The sequence below is a fragment of the Belonocnema kinseyi genome, chromosome 10 (genome assembly GCF_010883055.1).
Source record: "Belonocnema kinseyi isolate 2016_QV_RU_SX_M_011 chromosome 10, B_treatae_v1, whole genome shotgun sequence".
In the NCBI taxonomy this organism is placed as follows: domain Eukaryota; kingdom Metazoa; phylum Arthropoda; class Insecta; order Hymenoptera; family Cynipidae; genus Belonocnema; species Belonocnema kinseyi.
In genome coordinates, this window is record NC_046666.1 from 76,002,150 (window position 1) to 76,015,716 (window position 13,567).

General features: G+C 28.5%; 2 protein-coding genes across 3 annotated transcripts in view; one reads left to right on the top strand and one right to left on the bottom strand.

Annotated features, from left to right (window-relative positions):
- LOC117182313 (SET and MYND domain-containing protein 4-like) overlaps positions 1-3,184 on the top strand; it is a 28,412-nt gene extending 25,228 nt beyond the window's left edge. Inside the window, exons 3-5 of one of the 2 annotated variants that reach the window (XM_033375463.1) lie at positions 1,110-1,394; positions 1,755-2,054; positions 2,139-3,184. In XM_033375463.1, coding sequence (XP_033231354.1) covers positions 1,110-1,312 — 203 coding nt within the window. In that variant the 3' untranslated portion in view covers positions 1,313-1,394; positions 1,755-2,054; positions 2,139-3,184. The remainder of the gene's footprint in view (positions 1-1,109; positions 1,395-1,754; positions 2,055-2,138) is intronic. The other variant, XM_033375462.1, reaches the window with a different exon arrangement.
- On the bottom strand, positions 2,618-12,106 carry LOC117182312 (protein 5NUC-like). Its single transcript, XM_033375460.1, has 8 exons — positions 11,255-12,106; positions 8,958-9,189; positions 6,803-7,402; positions 4,207-4,371; positions 3,981-4,085; positions 3,726-3,896; positions 3,383-3,572; positions 2,618-2,977 (listed from the first exon to the last, which is right to left on the bottom strand). The coding sequence occupies exons 1-8, from the start codon at positions 11,380-11,382 to the stop codon at positions 2,760-2,762; spliced, it is 1,809 nt and encodes a 602-aa protein (XP_033231351.1). The 5' UTR covers positions 11,383-12,106; the 3' UTR covers positions 2,618-2,759.
- Positions 12,107-13,567: the final 1,461 nt, after the last annotated feature.

The window sequence follows — 13,567 nt, forward strand, 5'->3', positions numbered from 1 at the left end:
TGGTTCCAATTGTTTTTGAGATGCTGTGTAGTTATGGAAAACAGATCTATATGATACATTCGGTCTGGGAAATTCCGATCCCGAATTCTCGTCATCTGATGACTCATCTCCATCAGAGCCAGAGTAATCTGGATTAGATATGATGATACGTTCATCATTTTCATCGGAATCCCATTCCGATTCGGAGTTTGTTGCAATTTTAAAGGCTTTACGCTTTGGCATTTTTTTTGCTGGGTGTACTCGAAAATTCCCAGGATGACAATGCGGTGAAGGTGTGGTTTGATGTCAGAGTGCAATAAAGGTTACGGAGTCGTTGGAAATTTTTTATTGAAAAACTATGAGCTTTTCGGAAAATTTGTCAAGAATAAAAAGTTCTTGTAATCAGCCGAGGAATACGCCTGAATTTTTCCGGAGCATTTTGAGCAAAATTTTGAATTTTGCAAAAATTGTTCATATGCAAAATCCAAAATTTTGCTCACAACGATTCGAAAAAATTCAGGCGTATTCCTTGGCTGATTATAAGAACTTTTTATTCCTGATGATTTTTCCGAAAAGCGCATCGTTTATTGTAAAAAAATTAATGAATGTTTTCACAAAAATTTTGCCATTAAGACGCCATTTTGAAAATACTAAAACGAAAAATCGATCTTTGAACCATGGATTCTCAAAGTTTAGACATTTATTCCACCGGTTAGTGAGATTCCAGGTTAATTACAGACTCGAAAAGCTTTGGAAAATGGTTCACAAAAAAAAAATAGGCACGAAAAATCACGTTTTTTTTTTAAACTGCATTTTGGGATAATAAATAAATTTTTTGATGAATTTCATCGGCACCGTCGGAAAGAGGAGATCTTAAGCAATAAAAATATATGTGTCTCAATTTTTTCTAGTGTTGAATAGTCTTAGTTATTGGCCGTTGAAAAGCAGTGTCCCGGTAGTGGCGTTTTGGCCGTTTAAGGGTTAAGGAAATTTCACTTTTTCTCACTGTGAGACGTGACACTGTAAAATTTGTAGATTTTTTCCAAGTACTTCAGAAGATTTTAGCCATTATGAAATAGAAATAAATCAGAAACTTAAATAAATTCTGACTAAAGTGAATTTTTTTTCAGACAAAGTGAAAAAAGGATTTTCTGATGATGGAAGGTTTCTCAGCGATAAATACAGAAGTGTATACAGTCTTCATATAAACAATGAAAAAATATCTCCCACTGACATTTTCAGAATGTGTTTCCATTCTGCCTTTTTAATGTATGCTTTGGCTACTCGTAGTAATTTATTTGGAACTCTATCATCCGATATTTCATGGAATTAAAATGGCTAAAAATATAAACATTAAATTCATTGGAGGGTTAATTATTCATCATTTACAAATTTTAAATACAAACTTTCATACGGTAAACAATAGATTATTTTATTTATTTGTACAGAAAAATGAGGGCTGTTTATTTTTTGTGAAAGGTTGAAAATCGAAATTTTAAGAGATATGAATTCTCCTGTATTTTATCGCAAGTTACAAAAAATACCTGGTCAGTGGAGGAAGATATTCGATCAACTAAATCGTCTCTTATGAATTCAGCTTTGAACGAAATGGATTTTATCTGTCTCTTCTTTTTTGAATTAATCTCACGTCAATTTTTAAAACTTAAAAAATCACTACTTCAGATCGATTAGAAAAGTTTTAACTTTCATGAAAAATCAACCCTAGTATCTGCAGAAAATAAACAACGGATGAAAATAAACTTTGTTCTTTCTAGATCAGAGAAATATATTACAATGAAATCTCTGTTCGTGGTTACGGCATTTATCCATTTTTGTCCATCCTGAATCACAGTTGTGATCCAAGTGTTTTCCGAATTTATCATCCAGAACATGCGACTGCTCGTATTACTCAACCAATTAAAAAAGATCAACAAGTATTTGAATGTTACGGTCCACACTACGAAGCATTAGAAAAAAATATGAGGCAGAAAATTATGGAATTTCAATTCGGATTCAAATGCAATTGTGTGGCTTGTATAAATGATTGGCCGGTTATGGAAAACTTACTGGGATTGGTAAGCTGATTTTCTTACTAAAAATTTGTTAAAAATTTGAGTAGATCACCTTTCTTTTTTAAATATAACTTGATTCGTTTGCAGAATACGTCATTGTTAAAACAGGGTGTAAATCTCGAAAAGGTTGTGCAGAAATTACATAAAATGTTTCATAAATACGTCTATTATGAGGATGTAACCATAAATTTGTACACATTGCGAAAGCTCCTGAAAATGAACGCGACAGTTTGGAAATACGCTACCAAGCCATGTAAGGAATGTAGCATGGCGACAATCATACTCAAAAACATGTTTAACCATTTAGGTAACAGATTCGACATTCCAAATGTTCAAGACGCGAAATAAGAGGTATTTACCATTTTTTTTTTAAATCGTTATTTCGAGAAAGATATTTTATTTTTTATGTTTCTTATTTTGTTTGTTTGTCCAAAACTCTGCAGTATGAAATAATTATGAGATTCAAAGTTGGGTTATTTGATACTGAAAATATTCAAAAAAGAATCTTAATATTTACTTAATATATATCTCTTTTATTTGGTGAATAATGACTGTTGTAAAATACGAATCGGCATCTTAAGTGTTACTTAATATTTCATATTTTTATATACAGTCTTTCGCATTGTTATATGTATTAAAACATAAGTACAAATTAAATTTAAGTACTAAAACTACTTAAGCACCCGTTTTGTAAAATACTTAAATTCTTTAAAAAATGTAAGAGAAATACTCGCAATTCGACAATAAACTTATTAGTGGTAAGAGTAAAAGTAATGTGAGTGAGTGGAAAATTGAAGCTGAACTGGATTCAGACGGTAGTGAAGGTAGTTTTTCGGGAGTTTTAAAAGTGATTCTCCATTCGACTCCCGGGTAAACGGGACTTTCGGTTTTTAGATAGTCTTCTACTACCTCATCTGTAGTTGCCCCTGTAAACACAAAAAAATAGTTTTATAACAATTTCTAATTAATTGTAATACTTTCATTAACCCGCAATTGTCACTCGGGGTCCATTGGACCCCATGCTTTTTTCAAACGCGAATATTTCTATAACGCCTGCTTCATTATTTTCATTTTTTTTTTCATTATATTAACATCTGAATTTTTTTATATGAGCAATAGCATATTGTTCACAAGGCTTTCAGGAACATCCACAATAATTTTCAGGCAAGCCTAATAAAAACTCAAGAAATTATCCACAGTTTTCTACGCTGGGGTCCAATGGTCCCCGTGTGACAATTACCGATATTCCTTGGACGTGTGACAATTGAGGATTAATATAATTCGAGTTTAATGTTTATTTTCATCTAAGTTTAAGTAATAATATTTCTTACCAAGCGACGTGTATTTCAAATCCTTGAGCATGTCATAATTATCTCCACCGCGGGAGAGAAAATCAGTCAGTAAAACAGTATAGGTTTCATTTTTTTGTAAAACACTGTATGATGGTGTTTTGCAAGCAGCGCAGCGCACTTTTACTGAAACTACTTTTGACATGTGTTCTTTGCTAATATCGTAAACGACCTGTAAAGGAGAATGTTTTAATTATTTTTTTGCTAGAGTTGCACAAATAAAATAAATGCTTTACATCTTTGAAAAAGATTTAGTAGAGAAAAAGAGTTTTTCATGAAATAGTTGAAACATCGATCTGTGAGAATATCTTTTTTTTCTTCTCACCTGTAGTCCTGAAACTTGAAGAAAGCCTCCATTTAAATCTGATGTAGAACTATTTAAAGTGAGGCTCTTCACACTAAATTCAAGAATTTCTAGCAATTTTTTCCCACTCATGTTGGTTTTGATGAGAACGTTTCCGAAAGGCAAAACATCTTTTACGTCGGCTAATGTTATCTAAAATCAATACAAAATAAAATTTCTATTTAACAAAGAAAATCACTGAAAATTAAAAAAAGAATTTAAAGAAAAATGTTAAACCTGATCATTATTTTGTCTCGTTATTGAAGTTCTGATACTTCCTCCATTATGCACAGCAATTGCAGCATCTGTCCAACCATTCAAACCATCGTAGTCTTTAACATTCTGTAAAATATTCATCACTTATTTTTCTCAAAATTGACTTAATGTTGATATTGGTTGTGTTAATGACAATGCTTAAATTAAATTATTTTTAAATTTCAATAATTAATTTTAAATAACGTACATATTTTATCATGGCGTCGGTTATCAAATTTCCAAGATTACACTCTTCTTTTCTGCAAAATTTAGAGTCTCCGTTAAGAAATACTTTCGTGGAACCCACAATTTTAGTTTTTATTGATTCGATTTCTGGCCTCCACTTGTCGAGTTCTGCTAACACATCTTTTGCCTGAAATAATTACTTAGTGTCAGAAAAATATTTGAGGGAATCCTGAGAGGGATTGATTTACTCGATTAACAAATATGTTAAGGAAATGAAAAAGCTTTGGATTTTTAAAGGTTGAAAACTAAAAGCCTAATATTTATAAATTAATCGAAAAAATCTTTGAAGGCATGTTTTAATTTTAAGACTAACTAGTATTACGAAATTTTCCGTAACATTAGCCCTGAACGAGCTGGAAAAGGGTTTCTACAAAACAAACTGTCGTGGATTTTTACGAAAATTTTTGGAGAAGCTAATAATCCTAACATTTCGGAAATATTTCCTAACATTCCGTAAGAAAAATTATGGAAAAAGTTCTGGAATTTATTTAAAAGTTAGGGGAAACAAACTGTATGAAACATTTACAAACTGTAGGGAAAATTCCGTAAAAGCTTGAGAATTTAAATAAAGTTAGAGATTTTTTCCTAACAAACTGCAAGTAAAATTCAGTTGTGTTAAATAGATTTTTTAAAAATCCTATTTTTTAATATAATAAATAAACAAATTTTTTATTTAAATTTGATGTAAATTTTTGCTGAGCATTTGAGCGTAGTAATATTTTTCTTCCTTTAAACATCGATATTTCTTGAAATTATTATTGTTTATTGATTGATTTATGATTTTGTTTGTTATACAGTTCTGTACTGTCGCCCTTAAAATGTTGTTTCTTATAAAGAAACTGCAATATGCTTTTTCGGAGCGTGTAAAATTGTTAAAAAATAATTTTACAAAAACTAATTTTTCAATTAAAGTACGAATATTATTAAAAAGGTGGTAACATCATCTAACTTCTATAAAACATTTCTTTACAATTTTTTAATTTGTGATGATGTTGGGGAAAATTACTTATAAATATTTTTGGTAGTTCTTTTGAAAATTTACCAAAGGGATAAGAATAATTGTTCATTTTCATCTGGTTTTGTTAATTCTCTAAGATTTTCGAATTCTTTTTAATTTTATCGGGAATAGTTCTAATCATTTAAAACTTTTTCCGCAAATTAGGGAAAAATATCTGTTTTTCGGAAAAATTATTTTTCCTAACAAAATTTGGAAATATCCCATGTCGAAGAAAAGGGAAAGTTTCCAAAAGAATTCTCATAAAAAAAAATAAAATCCAGGAGGTTTAAACATTTAAGAAAATTTGTTTCTATTTTATTAATAAATTAATAAGTGAAAGTGATAGTTTAACATTAAAAATAGTTGGAGACTTTATTTTTAAATTTGTTGTCGGAATATGCCTAAAAATAATGTTCATGTACCAATTTTGGAAAATACAAATTAATTGTTAATGTAAGAATCAAATTTGGTAAACAAATACATATTTCCGAGCATATTTCAATCACTTGTCTCTCAAAAGACTTCGTTCATTTATCAGTATTGAATAAAAATTTGTCAAGAATAAGTAATATGTACGATTTTTTAATACCTCAGAAAATTTTTCAATTATTTATATAAATTTCAAAAACAAATACAGATTTTCATCAATTTTTAACCGCTAGATTTCCTTTTTTGCCACAGAATACATTTTCAAATTATTTGGCTCAATTCTTTTTTTATGACACTACATTAAAACAGAGATGTCTTTATTCACTAGAAGAATTTGAGAGTGCGACAATACTTGTAAACTTTTAAAAATAAATTTGATTAAGAAATATAGATTTTTGTCAATTTTCTACCGCAGATTTAGTTTTTAACGGAATTTAACTGTAAATAAATTGGCAACATACCTTTCTAATGCTGCTAATGCCACAATATACAGTAAAATTCAATTTGTTGCAAGAACAGATGGTAAGCTCTTTAAAAATGACATAAAATGACAAAAATTATATAAGAAAGATATATTGACAAGTTTTTTTAAAGCTAATTTTAGTTTGAAAACAGGAAATCTTCTGACTTGAAATTGACAATTATTTTGGATTTAAAAAAAATATGAACTAAGCATGTTTTTTGCGCATGTGCCGAATAAGAAATAAATTAAGCTCTCCAAGTATTTTTAATGTTGAAGTAGCATTTATGCTTATTAATTAATTAATAAAAAAAATTTATTGAATTGAAATAGTAAACTCTAGACTAATTTGTCCAGAAAGAAGATTTTTTTAAGCTTTTATAAATTTTAATCATTAAATACCTCAATTAATAAATAGGTCATGTCAATAAAGGCCTCAGAGGAAGTTTGTTATTTTTTAGAATTTCGGACTTATTTGTCAGTAAAATTAAAGCAATTTTAAGGAGTAGACAAATTTTATTTGTCCTAAAATTTCGTAGCAGAGACCTTGAATGAATGTTTAAAAATAAGCTGAAAAGTAGTAAATAAGTTTTTATTAAAATGAATAAATTTGAGGGGTAGTGGTTCGACAAATTGAAAATATTGATTTGTATAATGGGCAACTGGTCTCACCTGTTCAATTTTTGCATCCACTAAAATAGGATTGCCCTTAATGAACGTAATTTCTCCATTATTATCAAACTTGACAGTTAGATTTCCAAGATATTTGGTATAAGCATAAGCTTGTACAACGTAAACTTTTCTACCACTCTTTTGAACAATTTCCGTTGGATAAAGTCCTTCCGGTATTTCAGAGTCGGGCTTCTCTCCACTATAAAGGAAAGTATTGCTATGGCCTCCTATAACTAAATCAATATCCTCGACTTCCTTTGCTATCTTTTCATCCACTTCGTATCCAGAATGTCCTACAGCAATGATAATTTTGACACCTTGAGCTTTGAGCTTTTTGGCCTCTTCTTGAATTACTTTCACCTCGTCCAAGAATTTAACGTTATCGGTAAGTGCTATATTTTTCGTCAAGGGTGTCAAGTAGCCTATCACGCCGATTTGTGTGCCATTCACATTTAAAATCGTTGTGTTCAAAAGCTTAGACGATTTTAAGGTAGGCTCGTTTGAAAGATCCAAGTTTGCTGTTACTATTGGGAATTGAGCTTCCTTAATGAAAGGAACCAATCCTTTGACTCCATCGTCGAATTCGTGGTTTCCTAAACTCTGAAAAAGAAAAGTTTTGTTTTGTTCAATGTACACAAGATTAAAATTGCAATTTAGATATGCATCAATTTTCCCAGTTGAGGGAATTAAAGATGAATAAATAAAAATTTATTTTAAAAACTTTAAAGTAATACTAAAGTAAAATATTTGTACGTCCTTGCAAATTTCAATTCAATTTTAAATTCTCATATGAATAATGTATACTATTTAAAAATAAAAATCTTCGTTAACTTTTAAAAATAATTTAATAGGGCCATAAAAAGTTTCAAAGCGAGCAGAGCTGTAATATTCAGATTTTATCATCTTTAAATGCATAGCTATGAGCTTACAACTTGAATGACATGCGACTAAAATTTCAAAAGTTTTTACAAATTTATAAAACTATTAGTTGAAAGATATTACAGTAAGGCAGAATTTTTGTATGATTTATCTGATTCTGTATCCAGTTTCTATGTTTTTCTTATTTCGAACTTTTAATTAATAACGCAATAAGATTGTATGCTCAATTTAGTAATAGAAGTGTAAAAAAACAAGAATTACAATTAGTATTAAAAATTTTCAGCCTTCTCATAGAAGAATTAAAATGTTGTGAACATCTCATAAATAAATTATCGTCTCTTTGCAGAACATTGTTATATAAATATTATTTATCTTTTTTAGGGGCCTTGAAATGTAGAATTGAAAAATGTGTCAAGTATTAAGATACAGACGTATATGTAGATAACAAAATACATTAAATTGTTTAAACGGATGAGTAAATTTAGTTATAGATGAAACTGCACTACTTTATGGCATATTTGAACACTTTTATGTCGAATCATCTGAAGAATGTCATCTATTGTTAGTCATTTTGATAAAAATTCTAGTATCTGTTCTCTTAGGTGTTGACAAAAAATTTTTAAATAATTGTTAAAAAATTTTTTTAAACTGACAAGATATTAATAATGGAAAATTTTGGTCCTTTTTCTTTAAATTTTACGCCTGATAATTTTATGATATTAAAATCCATTTTTTAAAATTATTTACATTGAGACGTAGTTTAAAAAAATTATTTTTACAAAATTTCGAAAACTTTTTGGAATAAAAAAAATCATTTTTGATTTTCTGAAAATTTTTCTTATAGTAGCTTAGAATGTGCTCTAAAAGTTCCCTAAATATAAAAATGGGATCTACCTTAGTTTTCGAGAAATAATTAAAAATCGTACGCTGAGATGATCTGTTCATTTTTTTTTGTTCCGAAGAGTTTTTGAAATTTGTTTTCAACAAATATTTCTTCAAAGCTGCATCTAATTATGAAAAATGAAAAAAATACATCTTTGTATAATTTAAATCGTCAAAGTTATAAATGTTAAAAAAGGGATCAAAATTTTCAATTTTGATTATTTCCTAAGTTTTCTGAATTTTTTGAAAATTATTTTAGGGTTTTTCTGTGAACACTTAAAATAATGGATACTAGAATTTTCATCAAAATTACTGACAATAGATTTAACTGGCATTAGTGATGTTCTTTTTTATTTATCTGATAAATAACTAGATAATCAATTCGATATCTTACTATGGCATCTGGGGCAAGAATATTTAAAAATTTAGCGACTATTTTCCATTTGTGGACGCCGTACCAAATAGAACCTTGGTACGTATCACCAGCATTCAAAAAAATAGTATTAGAGCTGGAATTTCGGGCTTGTCGAATCAAAGTTGCCAATCTAGCAAATCCTCCATAGCACTTCCCGGAGATTGCTTCATCTTGTGAACATGACGTTGAGTACTTCGATGTCTGTTCAAATCTGAAAAAATAATATTTGTTGTTTACAAGTTATTTTTATTTCATTTAGAGAAGGTTTATTCTCTTTTCAAAAGCAGAGAATCTTTATTAGTATTGTTCTTATCAGTGATAACAATTTTCCTTCTCAAAACTCAGTAAAATATTCGCTCATGAAATTATAAGCACAAGCATGGAATAGTAGTGCATTATTATATTTGTTTGTCTACATTCTTGGTTCGTAAGTTTATATTAATAATATATTCATTATTATTATATATTATTGATAATAATATTTATATAAATAATAATAACTAAAATTAAAATTAACAGGAAGTGTGTCATAACTTGAACACTTTTAATATATATTTTTATTTGAAAAGGATATCTCATCAAAAGAATATGCAATTTATTAAACAAAAAGGTTTCGTCAAAAATAATGTTTCTGTTTCTTAAAATGCTAATGGAAATTTTTTTAACAGAAATATTAAACCGTAGAATTGGTTTCCCATCTGGCAGAATCGGTTTCTCTGTCAAACATCTATAAAAATACATCTTTCATATAGATAGTGATTTTATTTTTTATTTTTAAATCTATAAATTTTTTAAATATAAAAAGGCGTAAATTTTACAACGTTCAAAAAATAAAAAGCTCTACAATATTTAAAAGTGCTATGCACTTTAGAAACTTCAAATTAAAAAATTCTTTTAATTTGATTTTTGAAATGTTGAAATTGGAAAGCTCTAATATTAAGGGTATGTGACAGTCTCTTACGCGACCAATTATTATATATTATTTCTTAAAAAAAGAAAATAATTGATACTGTAAATATTCTTCAAGCTTATGTTTCTGTCTTACCGAAAATCTTATTTTCAGAAAATAAGAAAACCCATCAAAATTGTAATCGATGGGTTCCGTTGCAATGTACAACTTTATTTATTATCTATTTATAGTTATATACATCTCTTACATTCCCAATATTAAAAAAGTGTTTCTCATATCAAGAAGATATGCAATATATTTTTTAAGTTTATTATTTGGATATTGCTAGATCATAAGAGGTCATGGAAGGTACGTCAATAGATCATTGGGCGTATCTCGAAGATGCGAACCAACATATCAGTACAAGACTAGTATTCTTTATATGAGACAAAGTTTGTCTCATATAAACAGAATACACCCATTTTTTTAAATTTCGTAAATCTGGACTGGTAGATCATAAAAGTTTTAACATTAGGTCGATCGATGAATCTTGTAGACGCGAACAAGTACACGAGACATCGTATTGTTTTATTTTTAATACCGAAAGAAGTTTTTGTCATATAAACAAGATAAAATTTTTTCAAAATTTCTAAACTAAAAAAAAACAGTTTTAAATGGCCTATATAGCTCAAAATGCTTTAAGACCTGGGTCTAATTATATTGCAATAAGTCAAAAAAGTAGATTTGAAATTTTAAGTCACTACAAGCGACTTTCTATGAGGAAGCCAATGAATAAAATTGTACCATTCTATATTTTGAATTATTTCACAAAATTTCAAAATATTTACATTTTTCAATGTATTAAACTGCCGAACATAAACCATGTAATCAGTCACATAACAAACTGTCAGTAAAAAACGAAGAACTGGGATTCTATTTTTTTCTTCAACAAAACTGTTTCGTTTTTTGCCACTTTCAAGCTATGACTCCTGGCACGCTTTTCTTCCAAATTTTACGGCAATGAAAATTTGGCTTCTTTTCAGAAACTGAGGAGACCATTTTTAATAATCTTATTGATTGCTAAAGTGTTCAAAAAAATTAATTTTTCAAGAAACTGTAGAACTTAAAAATAATTTTCAAACTTTTACCATAAAGATTTTTTCCACGTGAAAAATTGAACAAATAATTTCCCTCATGGATGAAAAATGGATTTTAATTTGGTCCTGAAATCTCGAAATTGTCGATTAAACTGAAGAAGAAAAACTTGAAATTACTCTAAATTTAAAAATTATGTTCTATCCTATAGTTTCAAAATGCAAACTACGTGAAATAAAGAGCCTTAACAATTATTCAAATATAAACTATAAATTAAAATGATCTAATTTACCTGGCATGCATGTCATTCGTGTGAACAACTCTAATCGTTAATCCAGAATCATCAACCGGCATTGCATGAATACAAACGCAGATAAACGCCATTATGGTGAACACGCCACCCATCTTTGCTGAAGACATTCTTGTTGAATTTTATTTACACTTTATATTAAAACTTTAAAAAATATAAAACACACTAATCACTAATATTTTGTAAATAAAATTTCCAGCTTTATTTTAATTTATCATATCAACTTTGATGAGTAAGGTCAACAAGTCTCAACTCTTCAGACTAAGCTGAAGCTTTGTCTACAAAAATCTATTCTCTTTGAACAGTTTTTCACTCCAATATATCTTCTGAGATCAGCACTATCAGAACGTAATAATTACTATATCACGTGCTTTGAAATTCTCGTTTGAAACTTGTATCTTAACAACTTTGATCAGTGACATAACAATTAGAGGCCGGTTTTCTTTTATTGTTTCTTTTTCGAGGATTTATTTCCATGAAATACGTTTCGTGAGCATCAGTCGCAATTTGAATTTCAGTCTGTGATTTTAATTTGCAGTTTTAAAATTTTATACTAATTAATAATTTAGTATTATAGTTTTTTCTTTAATTTGTTTTCCTGTATAATTTAATCATTGTAATATACTATTTTAATTTTAATTAATCACTTGACAAATTCCTCGGGGTCTCGGTCACGAATTCGTCCCAATTTAGTCAGTTATTTTGATTTCAGTTTATTTTTATTATTGGAATCCTCGCGTTGCAGATTCGTTAACAAAAAGTTGCACCACACAAAAAAGACTCGACACACTTTGACGACCCGACGGCGCTTTTGCCGAGCGACGAAAGTCGACTGAAGTCTAAAGCAGTCTAAAGTTGCCTCCAAACGGCATCAAAGCCGAGGCACTGATTGCCAGCCAGGGTCAATTTCGATAACCAGGAAAATCTCTCTTCCAACTTTGAGTTTCAATTCTTTCAAAAGGTTCAATCCTTTAGTTTCATTAAGTTTCCTCAATTTCGAAAGGGTCTAATTAAGGGTTTACATTTAAATTACATATTCACTGAGAAAAAAAGTTTACTTGATTCAAAGAAATGCAGTACTGAATACGTCCAATCAAATATGTTTTTGATCTAAAGAAATTTTGCTTGTAAAAAGTGAGTTTTTTTATTTGAAAAACATTATTTCTTGAATTAAGAAAATTTTTCTTAGATCAAAACAATATTTTATTGGACAATATTTGATCTCAGCTAGACCACTTTTTTCAGTGAGTTATCTTTTTTCTTAGTGTTGGAATATTTCCCTGCATTCTAAATTTTAACTGAATGGAATAATTGCCAGGTAAAGCTTTACTTTGGATGATTTTAAATTTAATTTACAAATGAAATTCATCTGAACTTAAACCTTTATAATTCTACTCCACGAAAAAATTTGTTCTTGAGGAATTGCTGAATTTGTTCCGAACTGGCGGATATGAGAAAGATATGGTGGAGGATCAATGAATTGTCGGTAGAATAACTAATAATAATAATAATATTAATTTAAAATATAGCTATGAATTTGAAGTAACTTATTAAGAAACTATTTGGAGCTGTCTATCTTTAATATTTCTGAGAAACTTTTGTGCCTATTTCCAAATGTTAAAAATCATTTAAAAAATTAAGAATCATTTTTTTAACTTTCATTAACATTCTAATCAACCAGTCTTTAGACTCTGTTTAACTGTCAATCATTTTGAAAAATATGATAAAAATAAAGTAATTATCAAAATAATTTTTAATATATCTAAAGGCATTGAATAAAAATAAATAAATTTGTTAAATATTTACTAGGAAATAAATAATAAGAAAATCAATATGACATAAAAAAACATTTATTCTTTAAATTTGGAAAAATATTTTACGTACAGACTTCAAAGAATTTCTTAAACACTTGGCTTCTATGATCTCGTTTCGACGAAGCTATGATCACTGTTTGTTTTTTTTCAAGTTGAGGAAAGGAGAGAGAAACACTTATCGCAGTGAGCATTGTGTCCTTGAACTAGAGAGTTGTCTTTTAGAATCTGAATAGATTTTTAAAAATTAATTTTAATTCTTGTCCAATATGATTAACAATACTTTAGGGAAAAAGAGTTTAAATCTTTTATTGGATTTAAGGACAAAAGCAACAAAAGGATAAGTTTTTTTATTATAAATTAAAATTGAAGCTTCCTTATTTCATCATATATTTCAAACTGTTTGACAGTTAAACAAATTCTAAAGATTCATTGAGCTGTTAAAGAAAGTTGTTACATAAATGTATTATTTTTTATTTTTGGG

Coding starts and splice junctions, on each gene's coding strand:
- LOC117182312 (XM_033375460.1), bottom strand. CDS start 11,382: ATGTCTTCAGCAAAGATGGGTGGCGTGTTCACCATAATGGCGTTTATC. Junction 7,403..8,957: donor TTCTTGCCCCAGATGCCATA/GTAAGATATCGA, acceptor TTTCTTTTTCAG/AGTTTAGGAAACCACGAATT. Junction 2,978..3,382: donor TTTGAAATACACGTCGCTTG/GTAAGAAATATT, acceptor TTGTGTTTACAG/GGGCAACTACAGATGAGGTA.